At 37.1% G+C, this 16,965-nt stretch overlaps 1 protein-coding gene across 4 annotated transcripts in view; it reads right to left on the reverse strand.

Moving 5' to 3' along the window:
- LOC137634267 (dual serine/threonine and tyrosine protein kinase-like) overlaps positions 1 to 12,860 on the reverse strand; it is a 47,959-nt gene extending 35,099 nt beyond the window's left edge. For all 4 annotated transcript variants that reach the window (XR_011042498.1, XM_068366553.1, XM_068366554.1 and 1 more), the window contains exons 1-3: positions 12,698 to 12,860; positions 10,115 to 10,464; positions 9,063 to 9,263 (exon numbers count right to left, since the gene is read on the reverse strand). Coding sequence is in view for 3 of the 4 variants with exons in the window: in XM_068366553.1 (XP_068222654.1) it covers positions 9,063 to 9,263; positions 10,115 to 10,464; positions 12,698 to 12,824 (678 nt within the window). In the remaining variant the exon portion in view is untranslated. The remainder of the gene's footprint in view (positions 1 to 9,062; positions 9,264 to 10,114; positions 10,465 to 12,697) is intronic.
- Between the last annotated feature and the right edge of the window lie 4,105 nt (positions 12,861 to 16,965).

Raw genomic sequence — 16,965 nt, forward strand, 5'->3', positions numbered from 1 at the left:
GGATGCATGGTAAAATTTAATAGCAAATTTCAATAATGACCATGATTTTTAAAACCAGTCTCTCTCTCTCTCTCTCTCTCTCTCCGCACACAAATTATCTCTCTCTCTCTCTCTCTTTATATATATATATATATATTATATATATATATATATATATATTATATATATATATATATATTATATATATATATATATATATATATATATATATATATATATTATATATATATATATATATATATATATATATATATATACAGTATACATATATTATATATATATATATATATGTGTGTGTGTGTGTGAGATTATACAGCAAAACGAGAGAGAGAGAGAGAGAGAGAGAGAGAGAGAGAGAGAGATTCAAATAAATAGTTCCATATACAAATAAACGCTATCAAGATAATTATTAGTTTGTATAAGAGACAGAATTTGGAAGGGTGTGTGAGAGAAGGAAGTTGAGAGTTAATGTGGGTAAGAGTAAGGTTATGAGATGTACGAGAAGGGAAGGTGGTGCAAGGTTGAATGTCATGTTGAATGGAGAGTTACTTGAGGAGGTGGATCAGTTTAAGTACTTGGGGTCTGTTGTTGCAGCAAATGGTGGAGTGGAAGCAGATGTACGTCAGGGAGTGAATGAAGGATGCAAAGTGTTGGGGGCAGTTAAGGGAGTAGTAAAAAATAGAGGGTTGGGCATGAATGTAAAGAGTTCTATATGAGAAAGTGATTGTACCAACTGTGATGTATGGATCGGAGTTGTGGGGAATGAAAGTGACGGAGAGACAGAAATTGAATGTGTTTGAGATGAAGTGTCTAAGGAGTATGGCTGGTGTATCTCGAGTAGATAGGGTTAGGAACGAAGTGGTAAGGGTGAGAACGGGTGTAAGAAATGAGTTAGCAGCTAGAGTGAATATGAATGTGTTGAGGTGGTTTGGCCATGTTGAGAGAATGGAAAATAGCTGTCTGCTAAAGAAGGTGATGAATGCAAGAATTGATGGGAGAAGTAAAAGAGGAAGGCCAAGGTTTGGGTGGATGGATGGAGTGAAGAAAGCTCTGGGTGATAGGAGGATAGATGTGAGAGAGGCAAGAGAGCGTGCTAGAAATAGGAATGAATGGCGAGCGATTGTGACGCAGTTCCGGTAGTCCCTACTGCTTCCTCCGGTGCCTTAGATGACCGCGGAGGTAGCAGCAGTAGGGGATTCAGCATTATGAAGCTTCATCTGTGGTGGATAACGGAGGAGGGTGGGCTGTGGCACCCTAGCAGTACCAGCTGATCTCGGTTGAGTCCCTTGTCAGGCTGGGAGGAACATAGATAGTAGATGTCCCCTTTTTATTTTGTTTCACTTGTTGATGTCGGCTAACCCCCAAAATTGGGGGAAGTGCCTTGGTATATGTATGTATGTATAAGATACATCTATTGTTGGTCCTATTATTCTATTCTATTTAATTTCTCTTCCTCTTTTATTAAAGTTTATATAGCTTGTATAGTCGATATTTATTTTGATGTTGTTACTGTTCTTAGAATATTTCTTTTTTTCCTTGTTTCCTTTCCTCACTGGGCTATTTTCCCTGTTGGAGCCCCTGGGCTTATAGCATCCTGCTTTTCCAACTAGGGTTGTAGCTTAGCAAGTAATAATAATAATAATAATATTAATAATAATAATAACGAAACGTTCGCTGTTAATATTCTACGGCGAATAGTGAGGGATCTATTTCAAGGTCTACCGTACAGTATAGCTTTACGGAAAGCGGCTACTGGTCAGACAGCCGAATAATTTTGCATATTTTAAAGTCTCATTCTTAATGTTTCAATTACCGTATAAGTATATAGAAAAAAAAAGTTCAAGAGAAAATGCTCTTATATAGCGCAGACTTAGCTAATTGCCAAAGCTACGTTATTGCAACACTGGGAACAAGAAAATCTACAAATGCTCATTTCTTCCTAATCTCTTCTAGATGAATATAAACAATATACCTTTAAAGAGACTCTATACAGTACTATGTGAAAATTGTTCAATTTAGTCACAAAAGCATAAATATATAATGAATGAAGAAAAGATGAGAGGGACAGTGAGTTGCAGAATGAAAGAACGACAAAATGGTCTGTGCAATGATTAGAGGATAATGGAATCGTCTGTCGAGGCATATATATGAATTAATGAAAGGATTGCTGAGCCAACTCTCCTTTATGGGAGTGAAGTGTGGATATTGAATGCTAATAAAAGGAAAAGGTTGAAGCTTTACTAAACAAAAGTAATGTAAGACATTTGCATATTTTAAATACCACTACGTCGGTCCACATAACTAATGATGGTGGAAGGTAGACAAGTTAGTTTTCTTGCCATGAAAGCGTCAAATTACACAATTCTGCTTCAGACGTTATTAGACGGTACCTGGGTCGAGTATTGTACATTGGACCTATATACCCATTAAGGAACTTTTTTGAAAAGAGGTGCTAACTAGAAATTGTCCATATCGTCTGGATTTCCAGTGACCACATCGCCTGGCAGAGTGGTGAATTTCCCTTTTATGCAGAGCCACTCTTGAAAAAAAAGCTTACTGTATACTTATTCTGATTTATGCAATATACAGTATCTCCCTTATATACAAAATACATCAAGTACTTTGATCATTAATATCAGGATTTACTAATCATTGTGAGGTTATCTAACACTGACAGAAGGATTTGATTACAATCACTGCCTCAAAGCTTATTTCATAAATACCATAATTAGTTTTTTTATCAATAGACATACAAACAATGAGCATTAGTTCCGGCTAGTTAACTAAATTCAATTTTTTTTTAATGAGGCGCATTTCCACTGACTCGCAGAGGTGCCCTTTTAGCTCGGAAAAGTTTCCTGCACTCTGATTGGTTAGGATTATCTTGTCCAACCAATCAGCAATCAGGAAACTTTTCCGAGCTAAAAGGGCACCCCGCGAGTCAGTGCGAATGTGCCTCACTAAAATGAATTGACTATAGTAGGAGGTTCTCAAGTTACGAACGAGATCCATTCTTATGATGCACTGTAAGTCATATTTATATACATAACATAGAGCTAGAGGGTTAAGGTTCAGGTGCAGGCCTCTCTACCTTCTTAAAGTACATAAACAGATTTGTCTACCCGAATTGCATCCTCTTCTCATCCAAAATCTCCTTGTAACCCCTCACAGCATCCATGACCCTCCTGGACACCATAAACCTTTCCATGTCAAGATCTTATTCCTCTGACTTTTCCACTGTTCCCTCTAGCAGGACAAAATCTTAGGCCAAGGCCTTGGCAGTAAATTTCTAGGGCACTGGCTCTCCAGCCGAATGAGGTCCTCAACAGAACTCCTCTCCATGAGATACCAGGAATTCAGTGAAATCATCAGCATCCACCTCAAGATCCAACTGCTTACTAAGGCCAACATCCTTCACAGTGATAACCTCAACTGCCTCTTCAAAGCCAAAGAAATCATTGACAAACTGGGAGCACAGCTTCCAAACAACATTCATGCTGGTTTGCTTCACCTTATCCCAAGCTTCAGCAAGGTTCTTGATGGCATCTCAGATGTTGTAAGACTTCCATAACATCTTGTGGGTCATGTCCTTCTCCTTCTCAGTTGCCTCTAAAGGCATAGTAATTGTCCTCGTACATATTAGGCCTCGAATTAAGCAATTAACGCTTGGCCGATAGGTTGTCAAAGGGAAGTAGTGTTATGTGGGAAATAATGAATGGAAGTTAGCTAAGTTTGCTGGGTGATCAGGGGGTTTATCCAGCAATAGCAGCACCTTAAAGGGTAGACCCTTCTTAACACAATACTGCCCAATTTCAAGGAAAATAGAGGTTAGAAAAAGGCCTAAAATAACAATAGGGTCACCCATGCCTTTCTATTACACTTCCAGATGAAGGGTATCCGACTCTTCTAAAACTCCATTGATTGATCTAGAATTCTCAGTCTGATACACCAGCATAGGCTTCAGCTTGCAGTTGCCAAAAGCATTACCCCAAGAAGCAAAGTCAGTCTCTCCTTGCCAACTTTGTGTCCTGGTGCCGTCGTCTCCTCCTTAGCGATGTAGGTCCAGCTTGGAACACACTTCCAGAATAAGCTTGTCTCGTACACATGGAAAACTTGTTCAGCATAAAACCCACCTTCCAAATAATCTTGACCAATGTATCAGGAATTCACTTGCCCCATCATTATCCCATCATTATTAGCAATGGCAGCTTCACTTTGCACCTTAAGGTTATGCAAATTGGCACTTGGCTTAAATCTCCTAAATCACCTTTTACTGGCCACAAACTCCTCATTGATTGATTGATTTGAGGTTTTCTAGCATCCTGACATTTAGGGTCATCAAACACCTAATCTTTACACCCTTCCCACTTCTGACTTTTTAAGGTCTCAAACAAACACTTAACCTTCTCCTAAATCATTATGAGGTTCATTGGTATATGCCGCTAATTCCAGTAATCCAACCAGACCATTAACAACTTCTCCATCTCAATCATGATGCCACTGCAGTGTTTTGTAATACATGTAATGGTCAACTTCATAGGCACAGATCCTTTCACGTGTTGAAGGATGTTATGTTTATCCTCGACGATAGTCACAACCGTAGAACGACTAAGGCCTAACGTACAACTTATGCTTATAGGAGTCTCCCCTTTTTCATTTCACTTCACTATGACCACTTTGATTTTTATTGTACAGTAATGGCTTTCATCTTCTTGGAAGCACTGCCACCAAAAATCCCCCTTACACATTCCAGACATGATGCAAAACAAAAAAAGGAACAAAAATACTAAAAAAAGAAAGAGCAAAAATAAAATCCTGAATGAGTATCATAAGCTTAGATGGCAAACTGATACTAAAGGAATATGTAATACACAACCACGCAGCTAGTCAACAGCATCAGCATCAGTACTGTAGTTCATCGTATTAATGAACCAGACATTGATACTCAATACTGTGATATGCTGATTTTTTAAGTACCTTATGGGAGCCCGTTGGTAACGGCGAATCGCCGTAACCCGAGGACCTTCAAGTTGAATTTAAGGGATTGAGAAACATTTGGAGATTCTCAACATAAAGGGAGCACTACTTAGTGCTTTTTGTACTTCTTAAAACATTTTTTTCCTTGTTTCATTTCCTCACTGAGCTATTTTCTCTATTGGAGCCCCTGGCTTATAGCATCCTGCTTTTCCAACTAGGGTTGTAGCTTAGCAAGTAATAATAATAATATAACATATTTTGGTCACTTTGTTAAGGTCTTTCTCAAGGATAAATTACGTCTAGAATAACTGTATTTGATTTGATGGACTGTCTAAAACTAAATTTCAAAATACCCATGTCAGTATATCATCTTTTGATCTTGATTACATTACTCACAGAATATATTAAGAAATGGTGAGAGCTGGCGTTCTATAACTGATAATGGCGCATAAACATCTCTGTGATAGGGAAATTTATGTAGGAAAATTTGCTGGTTTTTCCTTATCTAAGTTTAGAATTTAATCATTAAAACTATTTTAGACGTTCTATTGTCCAAAAACATGAAAAATCATAAATACTCCTCACTGACAGATACGTAAAATCAATTAACCTATGTGGATCCAACATTGTTTTTTTTCTTTAAATCGAAACCTTATCATTAAAATAAGATAAAGTTTATATTATTAAACAGAGTCTCCCTTTAAATCTTTAAACATTTTTCGAAAGGGAGAGTTTAATTTGTTCAAAATTGAGTTAGCTATAATGTGGGCAGACCCTCTACTAACAATGCCGTACAAGGTATATTTTGTAAAAGAAATGACCTATTTAACCTTTTAAAAAATTCCATCATTTACATTAGCATGTATTGCTCCATTTTTCTAATTTCCAATTTCCTTCTTCATCCTTCACATCATTTTTACTTGCAAAGTTTCTCTTAATCAGAAAACTTTCAAACCCATAAAAGTTTCTTCAATTTCACTTTACTATCCCCAAACCTTGCTTTATCAGCCGTCCGTTGAGATACTACCACTAGAGAGTTATAGGGTCCTTTGACTGGCCAGACAGTACTACATTGAATCCTTCTCTCTGGTTACAGTTCTTTCCCTTTGCCTACACATACACCGAATAGTCTGGCCAATTCTTTACATATTCTCCTTGGTCCTCATACAACTGACAACACAGTGATTATCAAACAATTCTTCTTCACCCAAGGGGTTAACTACTGCACTGTAATTGTTCAGTGGCTAGTTTCCTCTTGGTAAGGGTAGAAGAGACTCTTTAGCTATGGTAAGCAGCTCTTCTAGGAGAATGCCACTCCAAAATCAAACCATTGATCTCTAGCCTTGGGTAGTGCCATAGCCTCTGTACCATGGTCTTCCACTGTCTTGGATTAGAGTTCTCTTGCTTGAGGGCACACTCGGGTACACTATTCTATCTAATTCCTCTTCCTCTTGTTTTGTTAAAGTATTTATAGATTATTTAGGAAATATTTATTTTAATGTTGTTACTGCTTTTGAAATATTTTATTTTCCCTTGTTTCCTTTCCTTACTGGGCTATTTTCCCTGTTGGGGCCCCTGGGCCTATAGCATCATGCTTTTCCAACTAGGGTTGTAGCTTAGCAATTAATAATGATAATAATAATAATAATAACTTTTTCAAACTTTATCCACAACCCATTTCCATATTACACTAATAAGCATCTATATCAACTTTTTTTTTTTTCTGACATCACGACATCCATATAAATCATTACACACCCATGGTGACATGTTATTATCATTACTAGCTAAGCTACAATCCTTGTAGGAAAAGCAGGATGCTAAAAGCCAAAGTGCACCAACAGGGAAAATAGACTACATATAAGTAATGAATATAAAAAGGGATTTTGACGAAGGAAAAATCTATTTCTGGGCTCAACCTGTGTCGCTCCCTGAAATGCTCCTTAAAGCACCATTTCAAAGGTATAAATACTGCTAAGTATACCAGAGAAAAAAGTTGCATGGAATGCCAGGAATATACCCAGCTCGCTCACCCCTAAAAGGTGTCGGTATTAAAACTGGGGCGAGTGATACCACTACCAAAGGTCCCTTTCCAATTAGACTTCTCCCTCCTCAAAATCCCCCGTTACTACGAGGTGTCGTTCACTACAGCTACAAATGAGCCTTATGATGAAGAAGGGAAGACTGTTAGGACTAAAATATCTCCATACCAAATACTACGTACAGGAGGGTACAGATTGGAGAGCTCCGAATGCCAAGGATGGTCAGAATTAAGAAAAACCTTAAGCAACATGCATAAAAAACAAGCAGCAAAACAGTGCCAGAGATAATTTCAAGATCAAATATAAGAAATTTAATAGATTGCAAGTTTTTGTTCAACAAATTAAGATGCGAGTCAGCAGATGAACACCAGACTGGTGAACAATATTTGAAACAAGGTAGAATGAAAGAATTAAAATGTACTTCAGGATAGATTGACCACCAAAAATCTTAAAAAGACTTTCTCAATAAGCAGATTTATGTGTAATTATAGAAGAAACAGACTGAATGTGTTTCTCAAAAGTATATTTGCAATTAAGAATTATACCCAAGATTTTAAAGTTATATATAGTTAAAAAAAAAAACATACACATAAAACTCCTTTGTCTCGGAGAAATCTAGAAAAAAATTTAAATAACGCAAGTTCACAAAGATACATGACAGTAAAGGGGAGTGGAGGGATTAAACTCAAAATGACTAACGTCATCATGAGAAAGACTATTGTCAAAGCCTTTATTTCACATCAGATCCATTTGTTTTGATCTTTTTTTCACCTAGCTGTTTACCCAACAATTTTCAACGCTAAATTATAACCCAATACATGGTTCCAATCTTTGCTAGCCCAATTATATGACTCAGTTGGCAGACTTTCTAGTTTTTCATAAAAATAATAACCTAAGCAACCAACTAAGCTATAGAATAGAAATTGTTTTCCTACAGTACTTGTTTTTCATCATTAATCATCAATGTTATAAGACATCTGCTGGAGTAGATTTGATAACACATGTACAGTACCGTAATTATATATGTGATATTTACCAAATGTTAAATTTAATTTATTTATTACTTAATGATTAAAAGAAAATATTTGGAATTAAATGGCAAAACAGGATTAGAAATGAAACTATAAAAGAGATTCTCAAGAGCCATATGCCAAAGAGATCATGGTGAGGGGTAGATGGAGATGGTTTGGGCATGGTTTTCGCACTCCCCAAGAGAGATTAGTTCACCAAACTTTCAACTGGGCTCCATAAGGCACCAGAGGGGTCAGAAGACCCAGGTCTACATGGCTGATGACTACAAAGAGTGAAGTAGGAGATGATGAATGGAGAAGTATCGAATTAAAAGCTCAAGATAGAGACAACGGGCGAAATCTAACCGAGGCCCTTTACGTCAATAGGCGTAGGAGGAAATGATGATGATGAATGATTAAATATACCCTACTGCTTGTATCAGAATATTTTCCTTAAAGAGACTATGAAATGTAATGATTCATTATCAGTAAAAACAAAAAGGCCACTTCTGTACTGTACTACGGTGTACAACGTAATCCGTAAGCGAAAATACCATGCGCTGGAAAAACTTTGGTCAGATAAAATATAATCACCCCTTTCTTTTCAATATCAAGTATGGTATTCCATGGAATGAGCTTAAACTATTCCATCACATTGGAAGAAAAAAAAAGGATTAAGTGGAAATGCTTCTAAAATGGACACAACTATTTTTACGATGCTTACACTGCACTATCCTGCTTTGAGCTCTCAATCCAGACATTTCCGCACATCCCCTCGAAGAATGTCAGGCAATAATACAACTTATCGGTAATAGTCTGTGAAACACATGTAACTAAAATATATGGTGAGCCATGCATCAGTTACAAACCTTCATTACTAAATCTTATACTTCGATGACTTTCTCCATGAAGTTATAAAAAATAATGTGCAAGTTAAGCTAGAACGCATATCTGAAATCACATGAAAAATATCTGAAATAATGCAAGCTACTAAAGAGAAATCACCAGAAAAACAAATAAATGCTGTACTCACTTCATACGTCAAATTATCCCTAGAAATAGCATAAATGATGATGGGCAGGACCTCCGGCAAGAGTGTCTTAAGGTACTGCAAAGTCGTTACGGTATGACCATGCGTATGAGGCAGTGTGGGCGTGATTACTACTTGGACCCCTTCTTTCAACAAGGGGTGATTTAGACCAACTTCTAACGTTGCACTGCTCAAGACCGGGTCCTTAGGAGGAATAAAAGAATACATAAAAATCAATAGGCAAAAATGCTGAATATCAAAAACTACCATTAACCCTTTTACCCCCAAGGTAAGGTTAAATTTCGAGTACATTTAGCTATAATTATTTTTTCTAAATTGCTCTAACAGCCTTAATTTTTGTCATAGAGAGGTCAGGTTGGTCTCATTCTTTTGGAAAATGCCTGAAGCTTCTCATAAAGTTATCAAAAACATGCAAAAACGTGTAAATAACAGTGTTTTGCAAGAATGTCCCGGTACGTCCTTTGGGGGCGAAAGGGATAAAAAATCATAGTGTATACAGTATATGTGTTACACTTGAATATATGTACTGTAATAGATTTGAATAAAGTTCTTTTAGTCTAGTCTACACTCCAACACTTAAAACATATATCTCACAAGTAATAGAAACTCAATATAATTTCTCATGCGCACTTAACGGCACAGGTCATCCAAATCTACCAAAATAATACATGATACCACCATATGGTATGTTTAAAATTTCAAAAATACCCTCCTGTTAATTCGACTGTTACAAAATACAACAATCTTTCTGGTTTAATACACTGTGTTTACAATGTTCAGCACTTTGTTTATCTTATCTAGTTTTGGACAAACGTGAAAAAACTATTAATGTTTGAAAGAATCTCATGGATACTCAACATTTAAGTAGATTTAAAGCAAATTTAGAAAATAATGAAATCATATTTCTATCATAACAGGATAGCCTAGCAAATCCCCCAATAATAATGAAGCTACTAAGAAATGAAATCAAATGAGTTACTGTATAAACAATGGTTGAATAATAAATCAAAGGAAAAATATCTCCTCATGCTAACCTGTAATGTGCGTTGGTCTAGCTCCACATCTGCCCTCGGAACTGTGCCCCAAGAACGAGAGTGCGCATGGAGAGAATGAACAAGCTCGTACCCCTCTTCGTGAGAATCTTGCTCCGCCGTGGATAAGTTCACTACACGCGTATGCGAATGCTTTAATCTAATGGGCCGCCATGCTTTTCCTGGATGAGCATTAGGTACAATTGGCAGAACTTGTTCCGCTAGAAGGCGGGTAACCACTACTACTTTACTGTAAGCGTCTTGCCCTGCCACTATTATACACGGGGGCACACCCAAAACGTGTCGAAGTTCACTAAGCTCTATTTCACTAAAACGAATTTCTGGAAGTTGTTCTGAAAGAGTAAGAAGTGAAAATATAAATATCAGGCTAAATACGTCTATAAAATAGAAATAAATACTGTACTGCACGGCTGTATAAAAACACAAAACAAAAAACATGAACAGAAATACTGGACGACAAGTTAGACAAAAAAGAAACTTTCAACATTGGTCCAATATACAATTGCAGTACCAACGTTAATAAAAAGGGCACAATCATAAAGAATTAGCGGGTAATATATATGTCCTAAAATGCTACTAATATCAGAACACTTGAAAAATTCCAAATATTGATAAAACAAAAAACTTTTATTATGAAATGGAAAGTTACTATGATATAGCAAGCAACAGATCAAAGGCAAAACCATGTCAGTAGTGTATTATTATCATTTTATTACTAGCTATGCTATAACCTTATTTAGAAAAGCAGAATGCTATAAGCCCAAGGGCACCAACAGGGAAAATAGCCCTGTGAAGAAAGGAAATAAGGAAACTATAGTCAATTCTTTTTCGTGAGGCAGATTTGCACCGACTCGTAGGGGTGCCCTTATAGCTCGGAAAAGTTTCCTGCTCACTGATTGGTCAGAATTATTTTGTCCAACTAATCAGCGACCAGGAAACTTTTCTGAGCTAAAGGGGCACCCTTACAAGTCGGTGCAAATCTGCCTAATTAAAAAGAATTGACTATAGTCTATGATACTTCACATTTACGTCAAACAGGCATTCGCTATCAAGAATGGATGTGTACAGGATGTTTTGGAGAGTTTGCTTTGTAAATAAAATGAGCTAATGAATAATAACATGCATATCTATTGACAAAAATACTAAAAACACTGGCATTTTCAATATTCATTGCTGACATCTGAGAATGAAATGTAATATATCAGTGACTTATTGCATATGCTCAAATGTCTCACCATTCTGGAAAATTTGGTATTTCTTTCTTTGATTTAATCATTACCTAATATTTTGAGCCAATTAAAACTTCCCGAATTCCTGTGTTTTAGTCCCTGGATGCTGTCAGCCATTTTCTATGACAAACTTTTCCTGAATTAGTGGATGGCTGCTGCTATGACAACAGAACGCCTGTCTCACCAGAGGGCCGTTCAATCTATTTCGGCACGGTAATTCATATTAATATAACCTATTTTGGTAATTCATTACATTTATAACACTTCCCATTCACTATATATCAGTAGTGGGAGTTTAATAACCACAATAAAATCTATTGATAGAGTTTTCTAAAAGGCATGTATAAATAAAATACTGTTTTCTTCATGCTAAGTGATATGACGTAGTACGTTATGCTAGTTGCCTGAAGCTATCACTACACCAAAAATGGAGGAGGTATCAGCCCTCCTGGTTAGGTGAGGATGAATCTCTGTTTTTTCCTTGTTCTATATCCCCTCCATCCAAAAACCCCCCTGGTGGTTGATTCTCATGGTACATAAATGACCCGAGAATAATTATTCAAACTGGTTTAAGCAAGAAAAGAAGGTCTGTCTCCCCCGCAGGGACAGTCAAGGTATTTCAGAGTCTGGCTGACTATGTTGACGATGTCCTTTCCAGGTCGTTTAGTGAAGAAAACAGGCTAGTTTTTTTTTCATAATTCTAAAGTTTTTATAATTACAACTCGTTTCCCATGTGGAAAATTGTTATAAATTATGTTAAGGTAATAAGAGGAATACAATAGGGGGTGCAAGATTGAGGCCACCTGCATGTATGATGACGGACGAAGATACGGCAATGTAAGGGGGTTGACAGAGGGCGTTAGCTCCACCTCGTTAGGTAAGTAGATAAGGACACGGCCTGTAGGTTAGGTTAGGCGGGAGAAATTCACATTAGTTGGTGTCCATTTTTAATGGTAGAGGGGGGAACTGGCCACTATTATACAAAGGCTCCAACAATAACTGTATAACAAGACAGTATATGAAGAGTGTGGTCTTGTAAACAAATACCGAATTATTAACCTAAGCTAAACAATAGGGGTGATAGGCTCCATAGCATACCTTTCAAAGATATGCTAATCTAAACCCTTTACTATAACATTGTTTCACTAAATTATATCAGTAATACTTTTGTTTATGCAACCACAACCCAGACAAATTAAAAAAGTGAGGAATATAACAACTTATAACAATATTCAGGACGTAGACAAGACGTCAAACTTCTGTCAAAACTTCACAACAAACGCCAGGGTGCGGTACGGGTTAGAAACACTACGATTAACAAAAGAAGGGAATTTACCTGCGCATATATTTCCAGAGACACCGACGTCTTCTATCGACTGTAAAGTTTCCCGCTGCAGACGTTTCAAATGTCTGGCATTTTTATTAAATTTCTGAAACTCCACTACAAGCCCTTCCGCGGCCATCCTCACCAATTGTTTACATCTGCCTCACTGATCACAAGGTTCTTCATCCTTCAAGAAGAAGAGGAATCATAGAAAACGGAGGTACTTAATCGGGGACTATTTTATTACTACGAGAGCTTTAGGATACGATGATTCAGCTTTTCCTTATAAGTGTATCCAAGGTCTATTAAAGGACCTTGAGTGTATCATAGATTATAATGACTTTATCAAGTGAGAAAATTTATAATAATGGTAAAAATATAATTTAGAATTACATGATTTTACAAAATATACAATAGAAAGAGATTTAGGGAAAGACAAAAATATGTATATGATAATTCATATGACATTGATATAAAATAAATCAATTATAATATTTGAAAATTAACAGTCAATTATTCGGTCAACAAAACGCAGGTCCAAATTCTTTGCTGTCGAACTAAATTTTGCATATAAGGAAAAATTAAGCATAGCACTTGAATATGAATATACAGTATCACTGTACTTACCGTCAGGGTAATTTCATACACAATGGGTAACCTGATATGATATTTCTATTTTGACACAGAAACTATATAAGTTCTATATACAATCCAAGATGAAACGTGGGGCATTTTGATAGCCAATTGGAAACGGCCCTGCTTGGCAATCTGTTGGAGGGGAGTTCGATAGCTTTTTAGCCCCGAGACTATGTAACAAGCTCCTACGAAACATTCGAATGATTGAAGACATTAAGGCTTTCAAGAGGAAACAGGAGACTTTCTTATTTCATGAATCCTTTGACAGTGACGATTTAACAGTAAATGAACAATACGCGATATGAAAAGATAAATACTCTGAACGAACAAGGTAAAATGAGAGTGGAGGTCCTGTAGAGACCGGAGTTCCCCTGCTGTATGGGACCGGAAAGGCAGCCATCAAAGTAAAGTAAGTAGGCAACATCACCACCCTCGTAAACTAGGGATAAAGGAGTTGGGGGAACTATAGATCTGCCTGCTGAGTCATCAGCAATCATTGCCTGACCCTCCCTGGTCCTTGTTCGATGGAGATGTGGCTTGGGCGCTGGTCGTTTCATATGGTCAGTCTCTAGGACACTGTTCGGTCCCTTGTCTCTGCCATTCATGAATGACATTTAAACCTGTAATAGAATTGACGTAAAGAAAGTTGTGCTTGAAGTTTTACATAAACAACATCGAGAATTCTTAACGTTAATAATTTTACCCGACTAAAAATAGGCCAATGTTTTTTTTTCCTTTATTCAGATCTGGTAATTTCTTTTGGTTAGAATATGTTAAATCGTTATTTGATTATCTTCTTTTTTTCTTCACTGTCCCTGTTCTTCGCCTGATTTTTTTTAAACAAATAAGTACCTCTGAAAATAAGTTATTACATTACAGTATATTTGTAGGTAGCAGGTTGTCCAGGACACCAGCCACCCATTGAGATACCACCGCAAGAGAGTTATTGGGTCCTTTGATTGGCCAGACAGTACTACATTGGATCTCTCTCTCTCTCTCTCTCTTCTCTCCTCTCTCTCTCTCTCTCTCTCTCTCTCTCTCTCTCTCTCTCTCTCTCTCTCTCTCTCTCTCTCTAGGATGCCTGAAAACTCTAAACCAATCAATCTCTCTCTCTCTCTCTCTCTCTCTCTCTCTCTCTCTCTCTCTCTCTCTCTCTCTCTCTCTCTCTCTCTCTCTCTCTCTCTCTCTCCTCTCTCTCTCTCTCTCCTCCCAGTTCTTCTACGTAGCTGTTAAAAGTGATGAAACTTATGCGTCGATCTTATCTCTACATAGCTCCTCCAAAAGAGGTTTCATCACGTAAAAAAAGAAGAAAACCTATGGATATGTTGCAATATAATATCTTCTTTATTCATGGAAACTCACTCCTTCCTCTAATCGCTTTATAGCTCGACTTTTATTCAGTTTTTATCATGCATTTCTCGGCCAAACGTGCCATTATCTTCTGCAATCATATTGTTGGTGTCGGTATCTTATTATTTCCTGGCCTTATAATGTGACCTAAGAACCTGAAACGTTTCTATGCATAATATTTTCTCTTTAACTTTGTCCGTTTTAATATCAAATATCATAATTCATTAGCTAAAGGAAATGGATAATTTCCTAAACATGAGTATACTTGTAAATGAGTATTTAACTGATTTAAGACGTTACATATTATCCCTTGGTACATTATCTGAATGAGACTATACAATTTACTTTTGTAATCTGATTCGATATGCTTTCGTAAACAAGTTAATAAGTATTTTCTATGTATGTAAAAGGTCATAGAAAAGTCCGGAGAAAAGCCTATTAAAACGAGCTACGGTCTATTTTATGCAATGTTGCACCAGAAGATTTTAATATCATCACAAAGACGATATCCATCATAGGATAGTACTATAGTGCTTAAGCCTATATCGACAATTGTGAGTTTGGCACCAGCCACCCGTTGAGATACTACCGCTAGAGAGTTACGGGGTCCTTTGACTGGCCAGACAGTACTACATTGCATCCTTCTTTCTGGTTACGGTTCACTTTCCCTTTGTTCACACATGCACCGAATAGTCTGGCATATTCTTTACAGATTCTCCTCTGTCCTCATACACTTGACAACACTGAGATTACCTAACAATTCTTCTTCACCAAAGGGGTTAACTACAGCACTATAATTGTTCAGTGGCTACTTTCCTCTTGGTAAGGGTAGAAGAGACTCTTTAGCTATGGTAAGCAGCTCTTCTACGAGAAACACTCCAAAATCAAACCATTGTTCTCTAGTCTTGGGTAGTGCCATCGCCTCTGCACCAAGGTCTTCCACTGTCTTGAGTTAGAGTTCTCTTGCAAGGGCCCCAACAGAGAAAACTAAGCCAGGGAGAAAAGCAAATAAGTAAATTATATGAGAAGTAATGAATACTGAATATAAAATACCTAAAGATCAATATCAACGTTGAAATAGATGTCATATATAAACTATGAAGAGAGACTTATGTCAGCCTGGTAAACATATTGTAAGGACAGTGAGATAAGCGTCACCAAGATCAACTGATACTGTATTCAAATGTGCACTGTCTGTCTGTCTGTATAGATTGCCTTACCTTGTGTAAGACCCGGGCTCTTGCCTTTGGGCAGCCCGGAAAAGAATGTAATTTGAATTGTAAAGCGTTATATGTGTATAAAAGAACTTGTAACTTGAATAGGGTAAGAGTAATTAATGTTAGAGAAAAGGGATTCAATTAAAAAGTGATTTTATTACTATAAAGTTTAATGGTTTAATCTACGTTAGATTTAGATAGCCGAAGCTAATTGATGTAAGGCCAAAAAGTAGTAGTAGTTTCGACTGAACTGCTTATCCTCATTCAGCAGCCTAGGATTTTGGTTGTTCCTAGGTGGGGGCAAAGGCTATTCACCCAGCATCCCACGGGCTGGAAACTGCAAGCAGATTCCAAGTTAAGGCCCGTATAACTGAATGAGGGACAGGTCCCTCTAGCTACTACTAATCAAAGTAACAAGGGAAAAAGGGAGAGATTGACAGGCATGACAACAGAGAAAAGAAACCTGGTAGGGAGGCTCCTTTTTAGGTCCACGAAAAGGAAAATTAGTGATAGACAGAGTCTATCAAGTGAGAGAGAAAGTGTTAAAGCAGAAAGTCCCAGGGAAGCAATAGGTCGTGGGAAGGAGAGAAAAGTAATGTAGTCAGAGGCAGAAAGATACTTTATTCAAATGTGCACGAAAGTATATTACAAGGTGCGGACGGAAAGGTAGGATGGCGCTGGCGCTAAATCAGATTGAAGTGCCCGCCAAAATATATGTGTTTTCTTACACAAAATGAATTATGGGTTGACAGAAACATGATATGAAATGATACATACATCAAAATGTAGCTCTGGTAGAGCGGAATATATATACATGGGAAACCACAGTGTGGCGAAAAGAGAATTCAAATAAATAAGTCGTTTGTCGATTTTCTGGACGACGAAGGGATCGGTGTCCTTACAATATAATCATTTACAGCAAGTTTGTACTTCTGAACAGACATGGGTGCAAAACCTACTCGTTTCTCAGACACGCTTTTTCCAGTAAACCAGTAAATCTCTTGCATAAATATTCTAATATTTGTAAATGTTCTAAAGAGTCTGTGATCTATACCTAAATTTCTTAACATAGGTTCT

Source organism: Palaemon carinicauda, chromosome 44 (genome assembly GCF_036898095.1).
Source record: "Palaemon carinicauda isolate YSFRI2023 chromosome 44, ASM3689809v2, whole genome shotgun sequence".
Classification (NCBI taxonomy): Eukaryota; Metazoa; Arthropoda; class Malacostraca; order Decapoda; family Palaemonidae; genus Palaemon; species Palaemon carinicauda.